Raw genomic sequence first — 26,358 nt, 5'->3', positions numbered from 1 at the left:
TGTTGCTCGCGGCACCCCCGTGGGCAGCCCTCCTGTTCCCATACTTTTACGTTTCATTCTCTTGCCCTCATCCCTGTTCGACCTTGTACGCGGGCCGTGGCAATCAGAGATATGTATGTATAGGAAAAAAACAGTATATATAGGGTTCAGTACTATCTGTAGTTTCAGACATCCACTGGGGGGCTTGGAACGTATCCCCCATAGACAAGGTGGACGAGCATAGCACAGAAGGGAAACACTCAGGACGACTCCCTTGTGGAGACAGTTATGCAAATATAAGCAGGATGTGAAGTAATTCAAAGTTAACACAGAACCACCAAGAAATGTAATTCAGAATGAAATACATGAAGCAGAAAATACCTTACAGAGCAATAAAATGTTTTGTTCCCATTTTAATCTTAATATTTTTATTCACTCAACAACTAATATTTAACAAAAATGTATGGACTGTAAAACCTGATTTGCTGGAAGACACAGACATGCATTTACATTTTAAAGATGGTTCATATCCTTTATAATTCATATTGTTCATTGCATTCAATGGCAATGACTAAGCTTCTGTCTGAAACTTGCATAAATACCCTTGTCTGAATACATTGCTTTTAAAAATTACACTTCTCATTGAATTATAGATAAGGGAAGATAAAAACACTAACCAAGAGCACCATAAAAGACTGATTATCTTCATTAAGTTGAAAAATGGAAAGATACAGCTATAGTTAATCCAGATTCAAAACAAATACAAATAATCAATTCAGTATTTGAAGTCATTTTAAAAGATTTATTTTTTAAATCAAGTGTAATTAGTCAGCTTAAAACCATTACTCAGCTTTTTAAAGGTATATATTTACCAAAGATCAAAGAAAAGATCAAATAAAATTAGTGAAATTTAATTCCTTAATAATGGAGATTTTCTTAGTGCTCAAAGGAAACAAAGAAATCATATTTTTATAAGAATGCATTTCTTTTCTATTCTGCAGTCTCAGAACCCCAAAAGTACTTTTCTTCATTTTTATCACCTTTTGACAAAACATGATAAAGCATTAATATACAAAATTGATTTCTGGAGGCATATAAGGTCTGCTACATTAAATGAACATCAACACTAAATTTTAGAATTCTTCAGTGAGCATAGCTATATCATGATAAACTGATTATACAGAAACTTTATCTGTCTAGTTTACAGGAGAAGAAACTTAGCAAATAACATACAAAATGGTAGCCTACCATGCCATTAGCACTTTGCCTACCACCAAGTTTGAGAAACACTGATTTCCAGGAAAAAACTTCAATTCCTTATCATTGCAGATCATCACCTTGATGCAGCATATCATCACCACACTGATCCCAGCCCAGCCACTGCCTACCATCACCCAGCACTCCACTCCAACTGAACGGCTCCACACCTGACCTCTCCATGGACTTTTCATGAAAAAAGTGTTTTTTTTGTGTTAAAACCCCTGAGCCTTTTTCTCAGGCAGTACTCTGCCCAGATAGACCCCGCTCCTGGAAAACTCTTCCTCATCCAAGGCCCACTTCAAAGGCCTCCTGTGAGTGAGGCACAAGGCTTCCTCAGGCTCTTCAAGGCAAACAAAGTTCTTATACTGTCTTATGGTTCCAGTACAGTCTCTGTCACAATGGATTACAGTTAAGTATTTTCATCCTCATTCCTATTTATGAGGCTGTACTAGACCAATCATTAGCAATAAAAAGAATAAGAGTCTAAAAAACAGAGGCAATCAGCTCTTCTCCTGACCCCCACACTTAAACCAAACTAGCACTCCTATTATTTACTTATGTTCTGTCTTCACGTCCCCATAAGATTAGGCACAGTCTAGCAGAACAAAGAGTACATCTGCATGAGACATAAGTGGTCACATATACTTCTCCCCAAGTATCAGTGAATTAACTGCATAGACAGGAGGATATAGCTCATTAAGCAAAATCATAAATCGAATCTTCATCTGGACTTGCCCCAAGTTTTGGTCCCCAACATATTCATGGAGACCTGGTTTATGATTCAAACTGAGACATGTAAAGTACAGTCATCTCTCCCTGTCAACCCACCTTAATCACATAAAAGAGGACTGCAAGAACAAGAAAAAAAGAAGAAGAAGATATCTGGGGCAAGGGTGGGAAAGGGGCAGTACAGTTTTCTCAAATTCAATATAAAGCAGATGCTTAAAAAAGGAAACCCCATTTACAAAGGCAACAAAAGATAAAATACCTAAGCATGAACTTAAGATATGTTCAAAATCTGAATGAAGAAATCTATGAAACATTCCTGAAAGAACAAATGGAAAGATAGTCCTTGCTCTTGATTAAGATGTCTCAACACCATCAAAACGTCAGCAGTTCCTAATATAAGAAACTAATTCGCTCCCAATAAAAATAGTTTTTTGAGTTAATGAGTTAATGTTTGTTTTTTGAGTTAAATGAGTTAATATTTGTGGAAAAATAAATATGCAATAGCTAGGAAAACACTAAGAACAGGCTCTGAAGAGGGAGTAACCCCCCAGATACTGAAACACAGTACAATGCCTTTATAACTAAAACAGTGCAGCATTAGACAAACCAGTGGAACAAAAGAGAAAATTCGGAAATTACAAATGGAACTTCAGTATGTGATAAAGTCAGTATCTCAAATCTTTGGGTTAAAGACAGACTTTTTAAATAAATGGGTGCACTTTTCGAGTGCATGTTGAACATTCTCCAGAATAGATCACATACTGGGTCACAAATCAGCCCTCAACAAGTATAAAAAGATCGAGATCATTCCATGCATATTTTCAGACCACAACACATGAAACTGAAGTCAACCAAAATAACCCAAAATAATGAAGGGAATATGTCAGATGGGCACACGAGTTTGGCAAAAGGGACTCCAATGGCCAAATTGGAAACAACTTAGGCATCAACACAAATAATACATTATAAATCATCGAAAAAAAACACCTATCAATGATTTCTTACTAATAATGTATCAGTCAATAAATGGGTAAAAGGGGATGGTTCTTCCTTACAGGAGAATGCTGAGTGCCAAAGTTGCACGGAGAAGGACAACTAGGGCTGACAATCCTCAGTCTGCAGCGACCATAGTAAAGACTGGTTTAAACAAGAACCAACAATGGATGCTCAATGTGGCATGGAAATTTTGATGAGGAGGTACTGACATGGTTTTAAAGAGTCTCCCCACAGACTGCTTACAAGAGGAAAGACAACTACACAGTGGAGAAACTGAACATTTTGAGTGAGTGATCAAAAGCAGCATCGCCAAGGAAAGGCAGGTAGACAAAGGTGACTGTGAAGGTGACACCTGAGAAGCTCACACTGCTTACACAGTACTTTGACCAGGAGGGCATACGCCGAACCTAATCATAAGGAAACATCAGACAAGGCAATATGAGGAACATTCTAATATGAACAAAAGGTAAAGAGGCTCTATTCTCCAAAAACGCCAATGTCATAAAAGACAAAAACTGAGAAACTGTTCTATATCGAAAGAGAATACACATGAAAGAACTGTATCAATATGAAATTTCCTGAGTTTGATACCTGTACTGTGTGGTTAATAAGAGAATGTCCCTGTTCTTAGTGAAAACACATTACAATCTTTAAGGAGCAAAAGAGCATGATGTGTGTAACCTACATTCAGATGGTTCAGAACAAAACCTGTCTATACTGAAAGAGAACCAATGGTAAAGCAAATAAGGTAAGATGTTAATAACTAATGAACATGAGTAAAGGATATGGGAATTCTTTGTATATTCTTGCAAATTCTCTAAGTTTGTAAGAATTTCAACATAGAAAGTTAAAAAAAAAACACATTCTTACATTTCTCAGTGCTTCATAAATGGCTCTAAATGCTGGTTGCTTATCATCATGGTAAACACCTCTGTTCCCATGAAGAATAAAGATTCCTTCTTCTTCTGCTTCCTGGCAATTGCTTCCATATATACAATGATCTGGTCGATAATTCCATTGACACGGAAAAACAAAAAGGCTTTCTATGTGAAGAAAAATAAAACAATGAAGCAAATAACCCCAATTCCATAGAATCAACATTCTGCAAAGCTTTTAGTTTAAAAACACAGCTCTTACAGGAGAAGATTTAAAACAGTGAAAAATGTTTGGCATTTAGATCCTTTCCTACAAAAACAATATTAAGAAAAGTTTAAAAAAAAGTTTTACCCAGTCTTAAACATAGTGATAATCATTAATATAAGCCAAAATCAAATAACTGCATTTCATTTTTGACTAAATATTATCTATGATTTTTTTTACAAATGCAAAGAATAAAAGAAATTTAAATGATTACCTGGATTATGAAAAAAGATGATATTCAACAGATCTTGATCCCCCCATGTGATGTTAAGTTTGTATTTTTTAAGCAATGGCATAAGTATATCTCCCCATCGCAGCCGTACAGTTGTCATGTCATTCTGTTGGTAAATACATTAAGAAGATCCTCAGGCTTCCATGTTTAATATGGCAGCACAATGATAGTTCCCCATTCTTCCCTTAGCATCACAGAGCACCAAGAAATGCAAACTTCTTCTGTTATAAAACCAAGTGACTAACGTAAACCTAAATGTGAGTAGGGCTGTCTATCTGGGAACAGTAAAGATAATAAAAGAAGGTATCTGAAGCTACAACATAGAAGTGATAAAACTAGTAAGTCAGGAAAGATTGGGAAAGAGAAAGTAGGTGATAGTTTAAAGTACAATGACTGTGTCCTCATCCTAAAATGCAGATAGTTTTAGTACCTACGTCATATGCCTAGACACAGTACCTAGGTCTATATCACAGTTATTATGGGTTCAACCTATTAACATATAAATAAAAAGTACTTAGAGAGTACCTGACACATGACACATCTCAGTGTTAGCTATTATTGTTACCAGGATCACTATCACTCAGACTGATTTGTAAATCTTTTATAACTGACATTTCAAAGAGATCAATTTGAAACTGGTAAATCAAAAACAGTGAATTTCATCAGGGGCCTTTTCAGCTTCTATAAAGTTGCCCATAGCTCATTTTTTTAAAAAACACAAAGTCAAATACCCAAGGAAACAAGAGTTGACGGAGAGCTCTAGATCTTGTGAATGTGGGTGAGAAGCAGTGGAGCTGAATACTAAGCCTTTTCAATTCATTCGACTCTTAAACTCTTCAGACTTAGCCCAATACTCCTCAAAGTACAGTTTTCAATGTGCACAACAGTGAATTTTTAAAGTCCTTCACAATATTAAGTACAGAAATTAAGAGTAACATTTAGAAACCTTTACAGCAACTCAACAGAATTTTAGGTCTATTTAATCTAATACTTTTCTAGTAACTTACATCATTTTTACAAAAGTATTAGCTCACGAAAAATTGTACATTTAAAAAACAAAATTGATCCTCCATACACAGTTTGAAAGACATTGTGATAATCTAGTCTAGGATATATAATAAACGCAATGGGTGTAAAAACAATCTATCCTCTAAGAAAGACAAAGAAAAGCCAGAATTCCTAAGGGGAAAAGATATATATTTAAACTAAATATTATCTGCTCTAACTGTATTACCCTTGTGTGAAGTTTTCAGAACACAGTAAACACAATAATTATAAAATAATCAGAAATTCCCCCCAAACAATCTGGAAGATGACTGAAAGAAGTCTTACTTAAGGAAAAAATAAGAAAATACTTTATTGAAAGGACAACTCCGAAATAAGTCATTTAGCAAGTTAACTAAATATTCTTAGCATCTGAAAAGGAAACTCTTAATTGTACAAGAACAAAGACTAGCAACTCATTCGATAGACAGGGCTGGTGGGCACCTTGTACCAGGCCATGTTCAAATCTTCATTGGATTCTTTCCATTCAAATATAATACATATAAATATATATAAATATATATACCTATTCAAAGAAAAAAATCAATGAAAGATCAAATTACAAGGTCCAGTTGCAGTCTTAGGGAAAAAAAAACAGATGTTGGCAAGGATGTGAAGAAAGGGGAACCCTTTTACACTGCTGGTGGAAATGCAAACTGATGCAGCCACTCTGGAAAACAGTATGGAGGTTCCTCAAAAAGTTAAAAATAGAACTACCCTATGATCCAGCAATTGCACTACTAGGTATTTACCCGAAGGATATAAAAAGTGATTCAAAGGGGCACATGCACCCCAATGTTTACAGCAGCAATGTCCACAACAGCCAAACTATGGAAAGAGCCCAGATGTCCATCAACAGATGAATGGGTAACGAAGATGTGGCGCGCGCGCACACACACACACACACACACACACACACACACACACACACACACAGGAATATTACTCAGCCATCAAAAAGAATGAAATCTTGCCATGTGTAAAAAATTTGGATGGAACTAGAGGGTATTATGCTAGCGAAATAAGTCAGTCAGAGAAAAACAAATACCATATGATTTAAGAAACAAAACAGATGAACATATGGGAGGGGAAAAAAAAGAAAAGAGAGGAGACAAACCATAAGAGACTCTTAACTATAGGGAAAAAACTGAGGGTTGCTGGAGGGAAGGGGGATGGGGGGGATGGAGTAACTGGGTGATGGGCAATAAGGAGGGCACTTGATGTAGTGAGCACTAGGTGTTATATGCAACTGATGAATCACTAAATTCTACCCCGAAACTAATAATACACTATATGTTAACTAAATTCAATTTAAATAAAAATTTTATTAAAAAAAGAGGCATGACATATAAAAGGAGTTCAGGTTATAGAAAAAAATTGTAAAGTAGAGAAATGGTCAAGGGGTATGGACAAACAGCCATTCACAAAGGAGGAAACAAATGGCCAAAAATTAAATGAAAATATAATTTTCCACACTAGTAGTATAGTCAGGAAAGTATAAGCTAAAATATGAGATATTTCCAGCCATATAACTACATGCTCATACTAGTACACACAAACAATAAAACCAAATCATCCATTCTCTGCTATCTCATTTACACATTAAAAATGTGACAGACTATGTACTGACATAAAAATGAGTCAATTACATATTTACTAAGTAAAAAAGGCAAACTGAAGATGTATAAAAGGCATAAAAAAGATGTAAGTGCTTATGTACATGTATATCTGTTTCAAAACACATTTTTTAATAGGTCTGAAAAATATATAGCAAAGTTTATAACATCATTGGGCAAAGAAATGAAACTGGGAAGAATGCTATATAAGGGGAGACTTTTTATTCTACATACAATGAATTATTTCAATTTTTATAAGCCTGATTTCATTTTGCAATTTATAAATTTTTTTAAGTTCATTTATTTTAAGTAATCTCTATACCCAGCGTGGAACTTGAACTCACAACTCCAACATCAAGAGTCACATGCTCCTCTGAGTCAGCCAGGTGCCCCTCGTTTTGTAATTTTTAAAAAGAAAAATGTAGTTCTAATTTACTAATTTTAGCCAACCTACCACCAAAATGTGCACATATTAAGATCAATTAATTTCGTTTCAGAATGTATGCTTTTGAAAATACTTATCATTATGAGTCTATCTTATATACAAATATAAGACTGATAGCTGGCTATTCATGGCATGTTCCAACGGTGCTAGAAACTGGGAACTCATCAATTCCCAAAGATCAGTTACTGCACTAATCTTTGAAAAGAGTTCTACCCTTGTTAGTAAGATGTTCAGATACTCTGTTCTCATAAGCTATACATATATATAAAATAGAATAAAAGTTCTCCATCACATACATTTTACAAACATGTAAAAATAACCATCATGTCTACTTCATGGATGTGGAAATGTTCTTTCCAATATTTTTTAATAACTCACTAATGGCCCAGTTTCTAAAACTTTCATCTATCCTCTGTCAGGAATTACCTACTAAGTTGCTATTTTATGTCATACCCCATTCTATTTTTTTTTTTAAAGATTTTATTTATTTGACAGAGAGAGAGACAGCAAGAGAGGGAACACAATCAGGGGGGAGTGGGAGAGGGAGAAGCAGGCCTCCCACTGAGCAGGGAGTCAGATGCAGGGCTTGATCCCAGGATCCTGGGATCATGATCTGAGCCAAAGGCAGACGCTTAACAACTGAGCCACCCAGGCGCCCCTCATGCCCCATTCTAAATATTCCCAATACAAAGTTGTACAAAACACACATCCTGCCCTCAGTAGGTGGAGAAAACAGACAAAGATTACTTTACAAAGTAATATATGGCAGGATGTGAACAGAGTACAGCAAATATACAAGAGAAGGATTCTCAAGATGCCTTATTTGGGGGCACCTGGCTGGCTTAGTCAGTAGAGCATGTGACTCTTGATCTCAGGGTTGTGGGTTTGAGCCCCACGTTGAGTACACTTAAAAAGTAAATAAAAACAACAAAAAAAATTTTTAAAGATGCCTTATTTATATTCTTTGGTTTTCCCTAATAAATAGAAAAAGGCTAAAAAATATCCAAATAGGGATTCAATACTGCAAATATAATCGTAACACAAAATACAAAGCAATAGCTTAACCACTTTATCATTATCTACCAAGCATAATGAGAAACAAAAAAGCAGAATTTTTACTATTTTAATTTTTAATGCATATAATACATTAGTTTGGAAATGAACAGTCATGAATGGTAGGGACTGGGTGACAGCAAAGCAAATTAAGAATTTAAAATATGGCCATTATCTTAAATGGGTAGTCTTACAGCTTTTCATGCAATAACTACCATGGAGCAACATTCACAGATGTGTACGGAACAATTTAGAAAGTTAGTATAAGTAATCAGTTATATCACTAGAGCCAGAAACTGTAGAATTAGTAGGAAAAAACAAGGCAATGTTTGCTACAAATACAGTCTGGAAAACAATCAGGAAAAACAAAGACAAACATATGAAAAAAGGAATCAAAAATAAATTTTATAGAAACATATTAGCAATCATAAATATAGTAATATTTGAAAACAAAGCAAATCTGTGTTGTTCCCACTGGGCAACACAGGGATGGTAGGTTGAAGTAAACTGTACCTACTGAATTAATGTATTAATGTAATTAATATATAATCATGCATCTCATAGTCTTCTTCATTAAGGCTACTACACACAGATGAAAACAAAGTTTGAGGGGCGCCTGGGTGGCTCAGTTGTTAAGCGTCTGCCTTCGGCTCAGATCATGATCCCAGGGTCCCCCACATCGGGCTCCCTGCTCAGCAGGAAGCCTGCTTCTCCCTCTCCCACTCCCCCTGCTTGTGTTCCTGCTCTCGCTGTCTCTGTCAAATAAATAAAATCTTTAAAAAAAAAAGAAAAGAAAAGAAAAGAAAACAAAGTTTGAAAGTTTAGAAATGATTTCAACGCCTGTATCTACAGCTCTAGTTGATTTTAGAACATGCCATGACAGAAAAAAGGGGGGGGGGGACGTTGAAAGTATTTAGGAGTGACATTTAAATAAGTAAAAGACAATCATAGATTTGAACTGGAGAGTTGTTAATTTTGAAATGTTTAAAAAATAATGGTGTTTACTAAATTATCTCTAAGGTTCTTTGCAATAGTAAGCTTCTCGTAATTCTATGAATTTCAAATGAAGAGTTACTGAGAAGTCATATTATTCCTTAGCAGGTAATCTTATAGCACCATCTTCTGGTATAATATTACTGTGCATAAACTAACAATCAGAATAGGAGGAACTCATGGTATTATGCCTGTTTTATTGAGTACAACTTTATGGTACATGAAATTTTAAAATTTAAGCTATATTAACAAATTAGGTAGCTGAAGAAATGTTCACTGTTAAGCAAGAGCACAGGTTACACTAGCCTCGTTAAAGCATTCAATTGTGGGAGACAAAATTGAAATGAAATCAAGGTTTCGAAAAGGTTCAGAAAATGAGAAGGCAAAAACAACAGCAAAAAAACTAAGTTTACTAGATCTACAGAAAAAGAATGATGGGTACAAACAGTACTAAGACTGAAATGTCGAAGCATGGGCATGGCTGCAAGCAGTTCTGCTGCATACACCAAAGATGAATCAAGGAAACAACTCTAAATGAGGCCAAAATTTAAATACGACACACAAAAAGGAGTAATAAATAATGGTGTGAAGTCTGGTCTACCAGAAGCCATAAGAAAAACATCTGACATGGGGCGCCTGGGTGGCTCAGTTGGTTAAGCGACTGCCTTCGGCTCAGGTCATGATCCTGGAGTCCCGGGATCGAGTCCCGCATCAGGCTCCCTGCTCAGCAGGGAGTCAGCTTCTCCCTCTGACCCTCTTCCCTCTCGTGCTCTCTATCTCTCATTCTCTCTCTCAAATAAATAAAATCTTAAAAAAAAAAAAAATCTGACATATATGCATACATACACATATACGTATTTTCTTGTATCATAAAAGACATAATATTCCTTAATGTTTAATATAGCCCCAACCAGATGGAAAGGGATAAACAGCACGTCTATATGGGTATTTCAGAAGTCACTGTATTTAGCTAACATTTAAGTGCTTACTATGTGCCATGCTCTGCACTAAGCATTATATTTTTTTCATTTTAATTCCAGTATAATTATCATACAATGTTATGTTAGTTTCAAGCATTCAATATAGTGATTCAACAATTCCATACATTACTCAGTGCTCATCATAAGTGTGCTCTTTAATCCCCATCACCTATTCCACAAATCTCCCCTCCAACCACCCCTCTGGTAATCATCAGTTTGTTCTCTATAGTCAAGAGTCTGTCTCTTGGTTTGTCTTTTTTTATTTGTTTTCTTTCTTAAATTCCATAAAGAATGAAATCACATGGTATTTGTCTTTCTCTGACTTATTTCACTTAGCATTATACTCTCTAGATTCACCCATGTTATTGCAAATGGCAAGATTTCATTCCTTTTTATGGTTAATATTCCATTGTGTGTGTGTGTGTGTGTGTGTGTATACATACACACACACACACACACACACGCATCTTCTTTATCCATTCATTTATCAATGGACACTTGGGTTGCTTGCTTCCATAATTTTATGGCTATTGTAAATAACGCTGCAATAAACATAGGGGTTCATATATCCTTTTGAATTAGTGTTTTTGTATTCTTTGGGAAAATATCCAATAGTGGAGTTACTGTATCACACCGTAATTCTATTTTTAATTTTTTTAACAACCTCATACTGTTTTCCATAGCGGCTGCACCAGTTTGTATTCCCACCAACACTAGATAAAGCTTCCTTTTTTTCCACATCCTCACCAACACTTGTTGTTTCTTGTGTTTTTGATTTTAGTCATTCTGACAGGTATGAAGTGGTATCTTTGTAGTTTTGATCTGTATTTCCCTTAGAATGAGTGATGTTGAGCATCTTTTCGTGTGTGTATTAGCCATCTGGATGTCTTTGGAATAATATCTGCAGATGTCTTCTGCCCATTTTTTATTTGAATTATTTATTTTTTGGGTGTTGAGTTGTTAAAGCTCTTTATATATTTTGGATACTAACCCTTTATTATGTATGTCATTTGCAAATACCTTCTCCCATTCAGTAGATGGTCTTTTAGTTTTGTTGATGGTTTCCTTTGCTGTGCTAAAGGTTTTTATTTTGATGTAGTCCCAATAGTTTATTTTATATTTGCTTTTGTCTTCCTTGCCTCAAGAGACTTATCTAGAAAAATGTTGCTACAGCTGATGTTAGAAATTACTGCCTGTGCTCTCTTCTAGGATTTTTATGGTTTCAGGTCTCCCATTTAGATCTTTAATCCATTTTGAGTTTATTTTTGTGTATACTGTAAGAAAATGGTCCAGTTTTCCCAGCACCATTTGTTGAAGAAATGCACTAAGTATTCTAAAAGGATCTCCTTTAAACTGACAACCTACATAAGCCCATTTATTATCTATTTTTCAGTTGAGAGAATTGACATTTAAAGTTAACCAGCTAGTGGTTAAATAAATGCACAGGTGGCAAGGTTAAACATAAAGACAGTTTGACTCCAGTGCCCACAAACTACAATGACATAAAACTCATCAACATAAAATTGGTAAACCATACAACATACTCCTCTATTCAGAATGCACAGAGAATCTAAATAGCCTGATTCTTCCACTGACTCCATAATTTGAGAGATAAGAAACATGCAAGATTTTTTTTATCTGAGAGAGGGAGAGAGGGAGAAGGCACACAGTGGGAGGGAGGGGCAGAGGGTAAGGGAGAAGCAGGCTCCCCAATGAGCAGGGAGCCCAACACAGGGCTCAATCCCAAGACCCCGAGATCATGACCCGAGCTGAAGGCAGATGCTTAACCGAATGAGCCACCCAGGCACCCCAAGAATTTTCTTTTTTTAATGTTAACTTCCAATAGCCCCAAACAGCTCACATTTATAATGTGTTAGCCACTGTTCTAATTCAATCTTTATAAAAGTCCTATGATGTAAGTAATGTTACCTACCATCCTCATCTCACATCTGAGAAAACTAAAGCCCAGAGATGTTCAAAACTCACTCAAGGTCTTAGAGTTTTAAACCTGGCCAACAGGGTCCAGAGTCTTAAGCTCTTCACATCTCTGTATCACCCCCAAGATGTTCTACAGTTACACAACTACAAAATGACAACTATTACCTAGAATAACAATCTAGAAAGATGACGTTCACTACTTAATGCATTGTTATTTTACTTCATTGTGAGGACACCTGGCTTGATCTACCACAATGGTCCAATAAACAGAATACTAAGGACACACTTTTCTTCAATTATTCTAAATAAGTGGGAAAATTCTAAGTAGTTTAATCTAGTTCTTAATAAAACAAAACTAAATTGGAAACCAAACATTTTGTGGAAGGAAAAGAGAGAACTGTTAACCAACTACCTGTATCAGTGACTTACCTTGAAATATTTCCTTCTCATTCTAGTCATGTTCATCAACATAACTCCAGAGTTTACTCCAGTTTTTCCATAATATGGATGCCTGGCAAAGCGATTATACCATCCTATTCGTGGCTCTTCATGTTCTGGCGCCATTGCAGCAATTTGTGTGGAATTAAATTTCTTTAGTAAAGACCAAATATCATCAACGGGCCGTAAAAAAAGGATATCAGTGTCGACGTATAATAGTGAGTCAACTTCTTTCAGGATTAACTATGAGAAGAGATATTTGAAACATTAATTATAATTCTATTTATTTAATATAAAACATAAAAAAGGCTTTAGTTGTAAAAGAAATACCTATGAGACAAGTTAATTATGTTAATTTTTTAAAGTAATCTTGCCTAAACTGTCATTTTTTTACAATAGTATATATAGAGATACTATGCTAATCTTTATATTAACTTTCAGAGAACAAAAGCTATAAAAACAAATCAGAACAAAAAAATAAATACTAACAATTGGAAAAATAAATAAAATAAAATAAAAGCAATATTCTCAAAGATTAGGGACATGTTTTTAGTAATGGAAAATAACATTAACTTAGCTGAATTTATATCCTGAATCTTAATTTCCTAAAATAAATACAGAAATAAACCAATAAAATGAAGATCTTCTGAATTTGTTCCCTTGGCCTGTAACACTAATGGCTGGCACCACTGTACCATTTTGGTCTCAACTAGTAAATGATTGAGCCAAAACTGGAACCCAGACCACCTAGCTCTGGAATCCATGCTCTTTTATTTTCGTGCTCACTGTCTCCCAACAAATCAAAGTAAATGTGCATATACTTAGCAAGGGTGAAGACAAGAGGTGTCTTGAAAGAAGGACTGGCTATATTATTACTTTCTGAGAGATGCTGAATGTGTCTTCTACAGGGATTTTTCAAGGAAAACTTTTTATATCTGTCTTACCCACAAAATTTAGAATCCAATTCCTGCAAATTTAAATTTACTGCATGTATCAGTGTATTAGAACTCAATTATTAGATTAACCTAAATCTTTTTAGTTAAGAATATAAAGAGAAGAGTTTGGTCCTTGTTCCGCTCCTTTTCAAAACTGTTGCCTCCTCCTTCTGGTAAGGTTAAGCCATCACCTTAATGAGAAACTACAAGGCTGCAATCACCCCATTTCCCCCACCAGCTGATTTAATATCAAGCTGGGGGGGAAAAAGTGGTTTGACTCAGAGCCTGAGTAGGTAATCTATTTCAAAGAAGAAAAACTCAGTAATTAAAAAATTACCACTTAGAAAAATAAAGCATCAATTTACTTAAATCTAGTTAAAAAGATGCAGAACTAACAGTGAAATATGAGGACAATTTGACAGGTTTCAAGTATTTTATTTGTTTCAAATTCCGTTTAGGAATTTAACCAGATTGCATCACTAAATGATCTGGGAAACTTCATTATCACAACACCCAACAATTAAACTTGTTAATAATGCAGAACAAAATGAAAGGGAAATGGTTGTAACCTTAGCCTTCTACCATCATGTATTGTTTTTTTCAGTAATATATTTGTTTATTGAACGTCATATTGTATTTGTTTAATCCCTGCCTCCCACATCAGACAATAAGCTCTATAAAAATAAGAAACCCATCTGTTCTATTCATTCCTATATAGCAGAACTTCAGTACAGATTCTCGGCAGAAAATAAGCACTCAATTTATTAAATGTGATACAACAAGGATTCAACATAAAAATTTTGTTCTAAACTTGTAAAGTCTACATGAAATATCTAAAACTTTTTGGGTTTTTTTTTCCCCTACCTTAACCCCTTATTTGTGTGCCTCTTAAAATGGAAGCAGAGACTTCTGAGAAAGATCCTAAGATCCAAATTTTTTAATTTTGACCAGTAACAAAGTTACTGGTTAGGCAGACTCAGTGATCAAAATTATAACTTTAAATCTTATTGATGACCTGGATTCAGTAAATTATATCTTAATATGGTAAGAAGTGCTTTGCTCCACTTAAGAATAACAAGTAACTGAAGTTTCTTCCCCCATAATTCATACACTTTCCACAAACTTGTGACCTTCTTAAATTCAGTATCTCTACTACTACAGATGTGGATGAAATCAACTCAAAATGAAGAGGTAACCTTGCTTCTGAATATTTTTAGATTAAAAAAAAAATGATCTGGGGTGCCTGGGTGGCTCAGCTGGTTAAGCATCTGCCTTTGGTTCAAGTCATGATCCCAGCGTTCTGGGATCAAGCCCCACACTGGGCTCCCTGTTCAGCGGGGAGTCTGCTTCTCCCTCTCCCTCTGCCTGCAGCTTCCCCTGCCTGTGCTGTCAAATAAATAAAATATTAAAAAAAAAAAATGATCAGGGTTTATCACCAGAGACCACCAGCAAAGAAAAGCTCCACTGAACAAATGGTTCCCATTTCCCTTTGAGTTCACATGCTTTAAATTTGTGTCTATGTTAAAATAGAATCTGGAAAGGGTAAGGTGGCTTGGTATAAGACAGAAATGGCTATGTAATGATACAATCTACTTCACTTCCCAAAGTATAAATGCAGTGAGTAACAAGAAGGTGATACTGCCACTGCATTTCTGCTGGCAACAGACCTGGCTCCGGTAAGATCTGATGACCTCTATGCCTTCTTAGAAATAAAAGTTTGCAGCACCTGAATAAATTAAAATGTAAGAAATAGTATTTCCACAGAAATTACTTACATTTTTCATTTTAAACAGATGTTTTCTTTTGTAGCTTTTATTTGTTCTATCGGAAGATTTTTCCTAATGTTCAAAGGGAAAATCTACACGTGTATGTTTATTTAACTCATTTACATGTAACTCTTCATTAACTCGTGTGTAAAAGCAAAATTAGAAGAAAAAAAAAAACACTAGAGAAAAAACTTACTGGCAAGAATAATCTCTGGGAAGCACATGGTTTAAAAAGCTTTTTCCACTCCGCTGCATTCTCACTTGGAAAAGTTATTGGGTATAATGAATAATTAAATGTCTGCAGAAATGACCAGCTATCAAGCTAAAAAAATATATAAAAAAAAAACCTTAGTTTAGATTATTTCACTTTTAATTTTCTCTCTAAAATCATAAACCAATAGATTATTTTAAAAAGCTATAAATTAAAGATACTATATGTTGTGCTGTACATAGTTAAGAGAAAGTCAGATTCTTCTTTCCCACCGTTTGTTTTCATTCAAAATCTTACAATCGTAGTAATATTCTAGAAAGATTCCACCATAAAGATCAGAGGCACAATGAAAGTTAACCACCACAAAATTAGAAAGCTGAAAGCCTTGCGTGTTGTTCATCTACCTCATCTTTACCTGATGTATAAATCCTATAAATCCCTAAACAAATTAAACTCAAAAAAATTAAGCACTAATTTTATTACCAAAGTATGTATAAGAGAAAATGTCTACACTCAAAGTCAGACCAATATGAAACTGGTTAGAAAATATTTGTCTATCTATGTATTTTTAATATGCATGGATATTCCTGATAATAAAATACTGATAAACACATATCAATGCCAATTTTTGAAAAATTCATTACAAAAAGCAAAGATCTGAAAATCTATAATGAACAGGTTTACTTTTCATGCATTTCAAGACACTAAATTCTTTCAAATTCAGTTTAAGACAAGTTTCCTACAGAGCATTCACAATATATAGGGGGATGGGGCACCTGGATGGCTCAGTCAGTTAAGCGTCCGACTCTTAATTTTGGCTCAGGTCATGATCTCAGGGTCATGAGATTGAGCCCCATGTTGGGCTCCGTGCTGAATGTAGAGCCTGCTTTAGATTCTCTCTCACTCTCCCTTTGGCCCTCCCCACTGGTTCACAATCACTAAATTAATTAATTAAAAGTTAAAAATTAAAAATAAATTAAAAATGTCAAAATTAAAAAATAATAAACAATTTATTAAAAACCATACATGGAGGAGAAAAACTAAGTAGCTTATGTAATAGGCTGAAGATGCTCTTTTTTTAATTATGACTGTGTTCAAGTAATTTTTAAAAACATTAATGCCTTCCAACATAGTTTAAGGGAGTATCTTTAACTCCAACATTCTGCTTTGATGTCTCTGTTAATTAGTTTAAAACACTAGCATTTTACTTTCCCTGCACGAGTTATAAATCACTTAAAGATACTTTCAATAGCAACTTCAAAAGGAAAGCTTAGTCACTTTTTTCTTAATTCTAATATTTAGTCATCTTTTTTGCAGTCAAAGCATGTTCTACTAGTATTTGATACTTTCATCAAAAGCAAAACCAAACATTCTCAGAACTGACTGTAATAGTTAAAAACCAAGTTTAAAAATACAGTATATACTGGGGTGCCTGGGTGGCTCAGTCACTTGGGCATCTGACTCTTGGTTTCAGCTTGGGTCATGATCTCATGGGTTGTGGGACTGAGCCCCTCAACAGCCTCTGCACTCAGCGGGGAGTCTGCTTGAGGATTCTCTCTCTGCCCCACACCCCCCCGATCAAGTAATTAAATAAATAAATCTTTTTTTTTAATACAGTATATATTACACAAGCAATCACTCAGTCAGATTTGAACTAAACACTGAAGCTGCATATAAGATGAAACAATAATTTCATTTTTTTATTATACTTCCAAAGGTTTCCACATTCCGTAGCAATCTGTTGCTATTCTCTGAACTGTTAAGACAAGAGTAATTCCTCAGTTAGTATTTTAGAAAACAATCCAGGCAAAGAGATCAAGATTACAAAAGCACATATCACAAATACAGACACCAGAGGTGCTTGGCTGGCTTAGTCAGTAGAGCATGCGACTCTTGATCTCGGGGTTTAAGTATGAGGCCCACGTTGGGTGTAGCGACTGCTTAAAAATAAAATCTTTTAAAAAAAAAATACAGACACTAGAGATATTTTAGAACAGTACGTAAAGCTTTATACCTCTTGGAATCAAAGATTTTGTTTGAAAACTAAAAGACTTGAGGTCACAAGTAGTATTTTTCACTCTCAATATTTTGAACTACTTTAACTTGAGAAAACACCAAATACGTATTTTTCTACATAGTTAGGCCAAGCATAAAAACCAAATCAGTTTGAAAAGTTAACTTAGTGTACATAGATAAACAGAGATAGTGGGGAGAGGGGTAATCACTATTATCATCTTTACCACTGTCTCAGAACACAAGGTAGTGAGATTTCAGGTGAATTTTCTTTTTCTTGTATATTCTTCCCTCATATCTATCTGTTCTACTCTTCTTGCATAGTAATAATTTTTTTATTGTTAGGGAGGTTACATGGCAGTCCTGATTAAAGAGTGTATTTTTAACCCTCACAAACAGCTCTAACAGTAAGGTTACATGACTAAGTTCAGGCCAATGAGATAGGGGCAAGAATATCATATGCAACTTCTGGAAAATATCCATAGAGGGTAGGAAGGGATTGCCTTCCTCACTCCTTTCTCCCTTGTGTTGGTTAAAATATGGGTGTGAGGGCTGAAGAGTGAGTAGCCATCTTGGACCATGAAGGAGAAGTCTTATGTTAAAATGGCTCAGCCACAAGACAGAAGCCAGAGTCCCTGAAGACATGGAGCTACCATATACCACAGACTGCCTACTCTTATGTGAGAGAGAAATAAACTTCTATCTTGTTTAAGCCACTGTTAGTTTGGGTTTTCTGCCAATATAGCCAAACTGATTGTAACTAATACAAAACCAAAATAAAGAACTTTCTTATCAAAACAAAAAGCCACTTCCTTCCATATTGTCAATTAAGAGCTCCCACCCCTGAAAACAGAATAAAAATCTTTGTGCACACTTTGTGGAGGCACTCCCAAGCCAAGGATGGGAATAAAATTAAGTCACAGGATTTTCCGGTCAAATCATCCTGGAGCTATAGCCAGTGAAATAAAACCTCCATGCTTGGCAAAGGACTTTAAGCGACTTACTTCTTTTCAAAAACAAACCCTCCTCTTACACCCTAGATCTGGACTCTTAAATGGAAGTGGCAGCCCAACTCTAGGAGGGCAGTTAGTTACTGAGTAAACAGTTTTGTTCAATGAAGGAATAAAACAACATTCTGTGATAGTATACCATTAAATATTCACCTCTACTGTCTTAACAAAGTCTCAAATACTTACTATGCCTTTAAAACTATCATGTAGTTGATCTTCAGCAAAAATATGGAACTGAAGAGGTCTGATGCTGAAAATGATAGCTGACTTCAACATGGTTACAGTTTCTTCCAGTCTTTCACCACAGGCAACCACAGCAAGGTGCATTCTCTGAATGGGCTGCACATTCAGACTATACCTAATAGAAAAGAAAACCACATTTTCCAACAGTTTTAGTACAGGGTAACATGTTAACAACACAATATTTTGACCATGTCCAAAAACTGAAGTTCAAAATTTCTACTTAAAAAGCAAAGAAATATCAAATTACACAATAGTACAATGTTGAGTCAATTATATATTTCTGTATCCTCAACCAACCTTTCTCGGCCAATGTTCCTCACTAGGAACCAAAAAAAAAAAATTACTACTGTCTCAATTCTCCCAAGAATAGCACACAAGTAGCACCATTCTACACAGGAGAAAAGTTAATTCATTACTCAGACTAGATGCATTAGGGCTTAATTCTCTCAAGGAACCCCCCAAATGACAAAAGGAGCATCACCGATTGAAGGTCTTCCATTCAATTATTTTTTAGCTTTTTTATTTAAAAAAAATCTCAAAAATATATGAAGTAGAGAGAATAGAATAAATCCCCATGTACCCATCTCCCAACGGCTATAAACATCCATTCAAAGGTATTCTTTCTTCACCTAAAATCCCTCTCCACATCCCCTTCTCTAACCAACAGATCATTGTGAAGCAAACCCAGCCATAAATTCATCCATAAATATTTCAGTATGATACCCAATCTTCAACCATACTAATTATAGGAAAAAGTTTCCTTCACATAACTTTTTTCACCTATAAACATTCAGTTCCATCTACCAAGTAATCAGTGAGAGGTAAAAATGTCTGAGGTGGTCTAAAACATACTAATTAAACATCAGTATGGATTTTGGAAGGAAAGATTCCCTAAACGCAAGTTATTGGCTTAGGCTATGTCAGATCCTACTTCTAATATAAAGTAGCAGTGCACAACACTGGGCCTAAGGACCCTTTCAAAATTCTTGCATCTTAATAGTGAACTAATAATAATCCACTAGCATATAAAGAACAGAATTATTTATGTGTGACTATACTGTTATTAAATAAAATAACCTATTTGTAATATTAAATTCAGATCTCACCTGTAATTATGGCATAATCATTTTGGAACTGACAGCTAAAGGAACAGAAGAATGGAAGACAACATAAAACTAGTAACACATTAAGGTATTATAAAGTACAAACATTCTAAACTAAAAACATAAAATCTGACTTTAATTCAGTTCTTGCTTACAGAGATCCTTTCTGTAAAATGTATAAGGGTTAGAAATTACATTATTTAACATTAACAGTTGTATGTATACATTACTGAGATTTGCAATAGCGGGAATGAGTGATTAATCATTTTTCTTAAATTTGAAAGTTAAAATCAACTGTAGTTATATTCCTTAACATAGGACTTTGTAATCTTGAGTATTCACGTGTACATGTGTTAAGGTGAAACAGAACTATTTTCTGAGGAAAATTTTGTTCTTGCTCATGGGTCATCCCTCAACTGACCAGGAGATCAGAAAACAAAATCATACTAAGGAATAACATTAAATGCAAACAACTGACTATATAAAACATACCTGAATGCCAAATTCATACATCTCAATGTTTTAACATTAAACATGTGTAATTATTTTATATTAATAGGATAAAAAAATCATGCTCCCGCTTTTATTGTGGATCTATCCCTTCCTATTAACAAGTCTGTTTTGGTAAGAGCCTGGAGATATAAAGTATTAAGATAGCTGTCTGAAACTGATACTTTTCTGGTCTGACCGGGCTCCTAAGGCCTTGAAAACGGGTTCACTTCTCTTACAAGGGACATTTCTCACTTATGTGAGTACTGGTAATGGTCAGCCTTCAGCAGGGGAGCTGAAAAGCTCCTGACCCCAAATATTTATCTTCTAGAAAACACATGGGTCATTTCCTCCTGATCCTTCTACTGGGAGGATAAAACTTAAACTCAATACCCTGGTAACTAACCCTTTGTTCAGGCTAAAGGGCCAAAGATTCTATAAACGAGGTTCTTTAAAACAATTGAACTGTTTTTAAGAAACCTCCCCCAGACGATTCATAAAGGTACATATTATTACACCACTTTGTTAATGGTATTAAACGAAGAAGTCACATAAGTGGTATTCTTGCAAGAAGCATTATTTACTATATCAGAAATGGTGGTGATATTTCATTCTTCATTAAGGTTAAGATTGCCATTAAAATACAATACTTTGTTTTTAAAATTTATATTAATCTGCCAGGTATTAAATTTTACGAATAGTTTGAAGTAGGAAACAATTGCCTAATTTTGCACATGTCTATCCAACTGTGCAAACATCATTTGTTTCAGAATTACCAGTTTATCCTTTCCCCACCTACCTGCTGTGCCACTTCCTTCACATAGATGGTGTTAGCAATAGCTTAAGTCTTTTTAAAGCTCTGTTCTTTTCCATTGACAGCAATTAGGAAGTAGTAGTACCTCCTCCCTTGGCAGCACCCTCTGTTTCCTTCTTTTCTGTTAAGCCCCTCAGTTTATAACACTGAAACCCTATGTGAGGGGACACTATCTACGCCCTCTGTACATACAGCAAGGTAATGTATACCCGGTTCATCTCAAAGCAGTGGAAGCCACAGTGATAAAAGTTAAAGAAAGACAAGGCAATCAAGACACACAACAATTTCACAAAGCTCTAAATTATCTCATCTTTCAGGTAAGTGCCTCCACACCAAGACTTTAGAATTGGCAATGAATGGGCTTGGATTGCTTAACTGATCATAACTAGATCCTGCCTCGAAGCTAAAGCCCAGAGATTTAAAAAGTAAGCCACAATAGTCATGTGCTGTTTTGCACAGAATTCTCCACACAAAGACAAGTATAATAAAACCTTAATAAGTGAAATGTTATTTCAGGTTAAAAAAAAAAAATCCCTCTAAAATCAATACCAGATCTGACTCCTCCCAAGCATTTTAGCAAGACTTGTTTTAGTCACATTGCCAGCACTCCTTCCACCAATTTCTGTGGAAGGAGTATTGTCAACTACCTTTTGGATATATGTCCCTTTTTAGTAAAACATTATAACAGTACAGACTCTTAACACCATAAACCGTACTTTAAAGATGTCACTGCTTACCACCCTGTCCCTAGACCCCAAGAACAGGAAATAATTGCAACCTAAAAAATTCTAAAGTAATCTTCCACCACTAGAGGAAGGAATAACTAAAACCTTCTAATAAGATACCGGGAAGCAGCCATTCAAGTAATTTTGATCCCAAAATGATATAAATCTTGGATGATATAATCTGGTCTGTAAAAATGTGCTATATTTTAATCACAGCGTGAATAAGAGGTCCCTATGGATTTAAAGAAATATTATCCAAAAGGTCATTTTTAAGTCAAACCTATTTTTCTACAGATGTATGATTAGAAGAAATTCTACAGGGCGCCTGGGTGGCTCAGTTGGTTAAGTGACTGCCTTCGGCTCAGGTCATGATCCCGGAGTCCCGGGATCGAGTCCCACATCGGGCTCCCTGCTTGACGGGGAGTCTGCTTCTCCCTCTGACCCTCTTCCCTCTCGTGCTCTCTATCTCTCATTCTCTCTCTCTCTCTCAAATAAATAAATAAATAAATAAATCTTAAAAAAAAATCTTAAAAAAAAAAAAGAAGAAGAAGAAGAAGAAATTCTACAGATAATTCAAAGATAATATCTGAGTGCTTCCATGGCTAAATATGGCATAATCTGAGCATCAACAGGAATTATGACAGTAATGAATGATAACACATAAAAGATAATGAATCCATAAGTCTAAAAAGATACTAAATAAAGGGGCTAGGGGGAAGGGGGAAACCCTTCTTTAAACACAAATATCAGCCAATAATGTAGAAGGAAAGTCAGAATTACAAAAATCACTATTCTGCAATCACCACTGTAACCAATGATTTGAACAAGAATAATGATTACTACAACCACAGAGTATCAAGGTGTTATCCCCACACATTACAAAAGGGATAAAGGTACTGTCACATGTAGAAATGTGACACCACCACCTTAACCACATGATCAAAGTTAACCAATGTTAAACTTATGACAGAGGCTTCCTGAGAGCATGCCCAAAGAAGAGCACAGTATCACCTATGCAGTATTCCTGCCCCAAGTCCGGAATCTAATAACGGAAAGATAGGCAAATCCAAATAAAGGAACATTCAGCAAAAACAAAACAAAAATATCATGTCATGAAAGATACCACGACCACCCCCCCAAAAAAAGTCCGGGGAACTGTTCTACAAGGAAGGAGACTATAAATAGATCTCACAGATGAATGCGGGGGGGGGGGGTATGTAAAGTTCATTAAAAGAAAAATAAGGAAATATGAATATATATTCTGCCAGTGTTAAATAACTAGAAGTGACAGTTTTATGATGATTATATTGGGGAATGCTTCTGTTATGAGGTGATACATGCTGAATATTTAGGCGTACATCATAATGAATGCAGCTCTCAGATGATTCAGCCAAAAACGGAAAGTGGCAAAATGTTAATAACAGGTCAATACCTAGTGAACAGCAGGTAGTGAGTGTGCTCACTATACTATTCCTATAACCTCTGCAGATTTGAAACTTACCAAAGCAAAAAGTTCAGAGGGGAAATCAGAAAAAAAAAAGTTAATACTTAGAGTATTTTAGATGATAAATTCTAATACAAACACTGTTAATAGATTTCTAAAACTTAGGAATAGATTTATTTTAAATAACATTTCTGCTATGAAGGAATCATAATAATGTGTCTTCTTTTTTTTATTTAGACAGTACAAAAAGCTTTCAGGGTGTTCTGTCAGCCTAGTGTTCTCTCTATAAAAGAAAACAATGTTTAATAATATTTAGGCCAACAATTAGCATTATAAATGAAGTATGCAAAGCCAAACCAAATTAAATTTCTGATAACAATCACCTCAACTAAAAAGTAACTGCTATGAATCATCTTTAAAAACTTGCAGTTAAACAAAATGGAAAACTATGTTCAGAAACATTAATGGCAATTTCCTTAATGTATAGCTTAAAATGTATAGCTTAATGTATAGCTTAAAAACAAAATATTTTACTATAAAAAAAAATGTTGAATTATCATACTAGGTAAAAAACTACTTTGAAGAGTTGTATAGGGGCGCCTGGGTGGCTCAATCAGTTGAGCGTCTGCCTTCGGCTCGGGGCATGATCCCAGGGTCCTGGGACTGAGCCCCTCATCGGGCTCCCTGCTCGGGGAGCCTGCTTCTCCCTCTCCCTGCCACTCCCCCTGCTTGTACTCTCTCTCTCTGTCAAATGAATGAAATCTTAAAAAATAAAAAAAACAAAAAATAAAGAGTTGTATATAATCACTTTTGAAACAAAATATAACACCTGAAAAATCTTCAGGTTCCCATCATAAAGATTAAATACTTTAAAAGCTCAAGTTGCAAAAAATTTAGTACATTAAAAGAGAATTTTTAAATAATAATATTAAAATTAAGAGACTGCTTAGAGGCACCTGGCTGGTTCAGTAGGCAGAACGTGCAACTCTTGATCTTGGGGTTATAAGTTCAAGGCCCATGTTGGGCCTAGAGCTTACTTAAAAAGAGAGAGAGAGAGAGAGATTGCTTAATGAAATAACTAAAACAAAAAAATAAAACCAGGAAGATATTTGTAATCAATGGCAAAAACAGAATATATTATCCTAAGAGATCATAAAACAAGCATTAAAAACTCAAGAGGTAAATATCAATACAGAAAATATATAAAACAAAAGCTCAACAATGATGGAAATATATTCAGCAAATAATCAACAAAATATAAATCAGTAATTATCATTTTACTCTAATAAATGCTAAATTATAACTCCCAATAATGCTAAGGTCATGATGACACCTGTATATTCACACAGTGCTGGTGCAGACTTAAATCCATATAATTTTTAGAACACAATTTAGTAATATAATTCATTCTCTTTAATGAATATTTGAACTTCTTTCATATGCTAGACACTGGGGATAAGCAAGAAAGCCACAATCCTGACCTCATACAATTTACAGTCGATTGCAAAAAGACAGAATTTCAAAAGATTTAATGGGAAAGCATGGTAACTGCTTAAATAGAAAAAAAAAGATTGTTAAGGAAGCTCACTATACAAACATCAAAAATAGTCAAAGTGTTGGGGAAAAAATCATTATTTACTGGTTGCCAAGCACCTTGCTCGGCATGGGGCTTGAATGATGAACAACACATGGTATCTCTCTGCAAAGCCAACAGTCTGGAAGATTCACAACCACAACAGATGTGTAAGTACAGTGACAAAGAGGATACTGAGAAGGGAGAAGCAGTGGGTAGGGAAGGGAAATCCTTGGATAAGAAGTGATGAGCACAATAATTAAGGGAATAGGAAGAAGAGACTATCAGGAGCAACAGTGTGAAAGGAGCTGGGTAGAAGAGTCACCGTGGACTGACATGAAGAAAGTCAATCATAAACCAGGATACAAAACACACATGAGGGAAGGTGTGAGAAGCCAGATCAGGTTTAACCATGAACTCAGGTTTAAACAACAGAGTCTGAGGCATCTGAATCAGCAAGTTAAAAAAATGACCAAAATGCAGCTGGAAACACAGTTCTTGAGCTCAGAAAAGAGCTCTGGAGTTGAGGTATCAGTTAAAAAGATTATCTGGGGTACCTGGGTGGTTCAGTCAGTTAAGTGGCTGCCTTTGGCTCAGGTCATGATCCCAGGGTCCTGGGACTGAGTCCTGTGTCGGGCTCCCTGCTGGGCAGGAAGCCTGCTTCTCCCTCTCCCGCTCCTGCTCCCCCTGCTTGTGCCCATTGTCTCCCTCTCTCTCAAATAAGTAAAATCTAAATAAATAAATAAATAAATAAATAATTATCTTGTGACTATCCAGGGAGTGGGGAGAGAAGACAGCAGGGTCCTAAGGAACATTAACATGAAGGAGTCAGGACAAGGAGAGGAGTCCAGAAGGAGAGAGATCAAGTAGCTGAGACCCTGGTCTTAAGAGCCAGAGACTGACAGAGCTGAAAGAAAGAGGAAGCGGTAACCAGTGTCAAAGGGACCAAAAAAAGTAAGACTGGGCCCCAGAAGAACAATTCAGAGGTCAGAGGTGACTTCACGGTAGGGGAGGGGGCTTAGTCAGATAGCCAGTGCTGCTCAGGCAGGTTGAGGCGGGGAGGTCTTTCGTCGTTGTTTAAGGGTGTGAAGTAAGTATATACTCTTAAAAGAAGTCTTGCTGGTGAAGAGAAACAGAGTAAACAATGAATGCTTAAAGAAAAAAAGGGCTGAGTGCAAGCTGTTGGTAG

At 35.5% G+C, this 26,358-nt stretch overlaps 1 protein-coding gene across 3 annotated transcripts in view; it reads right to left on the bottom strand.

Moving 5' to 3' along the window:
* GXYLT1 (glucoside xylosyltransferase 1) overlaps positions 1-26,358 on the bottom strand; it is a 46,338-nt gene that overhangs the window by 8,518 nt on the left and 11,462 nt on the right. For 2 of the 3 annotated variants that reach the window (XM_025883159.2, XM_025883160.2), the window contains 5 exons: positions 18,965-19,136; positions 15,741-15,866; positions 12,835-13,086; positions 4,319-4,442; positions 3,835-4,007 (listed from right to left, as the gene is read on the bottom strand). In XM_025883159.2, the coding sequence (XP_025738944.1) occupies positions 3,835-4,007; positions 4,319-4,442; positions 12,835-13,086; positions 15,741-15,866; positions 18,965-19,136 (847 nt within the window). The remainder of the gene's footprint in view (positions 1-3,834; positions 4,008-4,318; positions 4,443-12,834; positions 13,087-15,740; positions 15,867-18,964; positions 19,137-26,358) is intronic. The other variant, XM_073882108.1, reaches the window with a different exon arrangement.

The sequence above is a fragment of the Callorhinus ursinus genome, unplaced genomic scaffold (assembly GCF_003265705.2).
Source record: "Callorhinus ursinus isolate GAN/ISIS: 27379988/994484 unplaced genomic scaffold, GSC_fseal_2.0 scaffold44, whole genome shotgun sequence".
NCBI lineage: Eukaryota > Metazoa > Chordata > Mammalia > Carnivora > Otariidae > Callorhinus > Callorhinus ursinus.
This window is presented reverse-complemented; position numbering and strand designations above follow the sequence as displayed.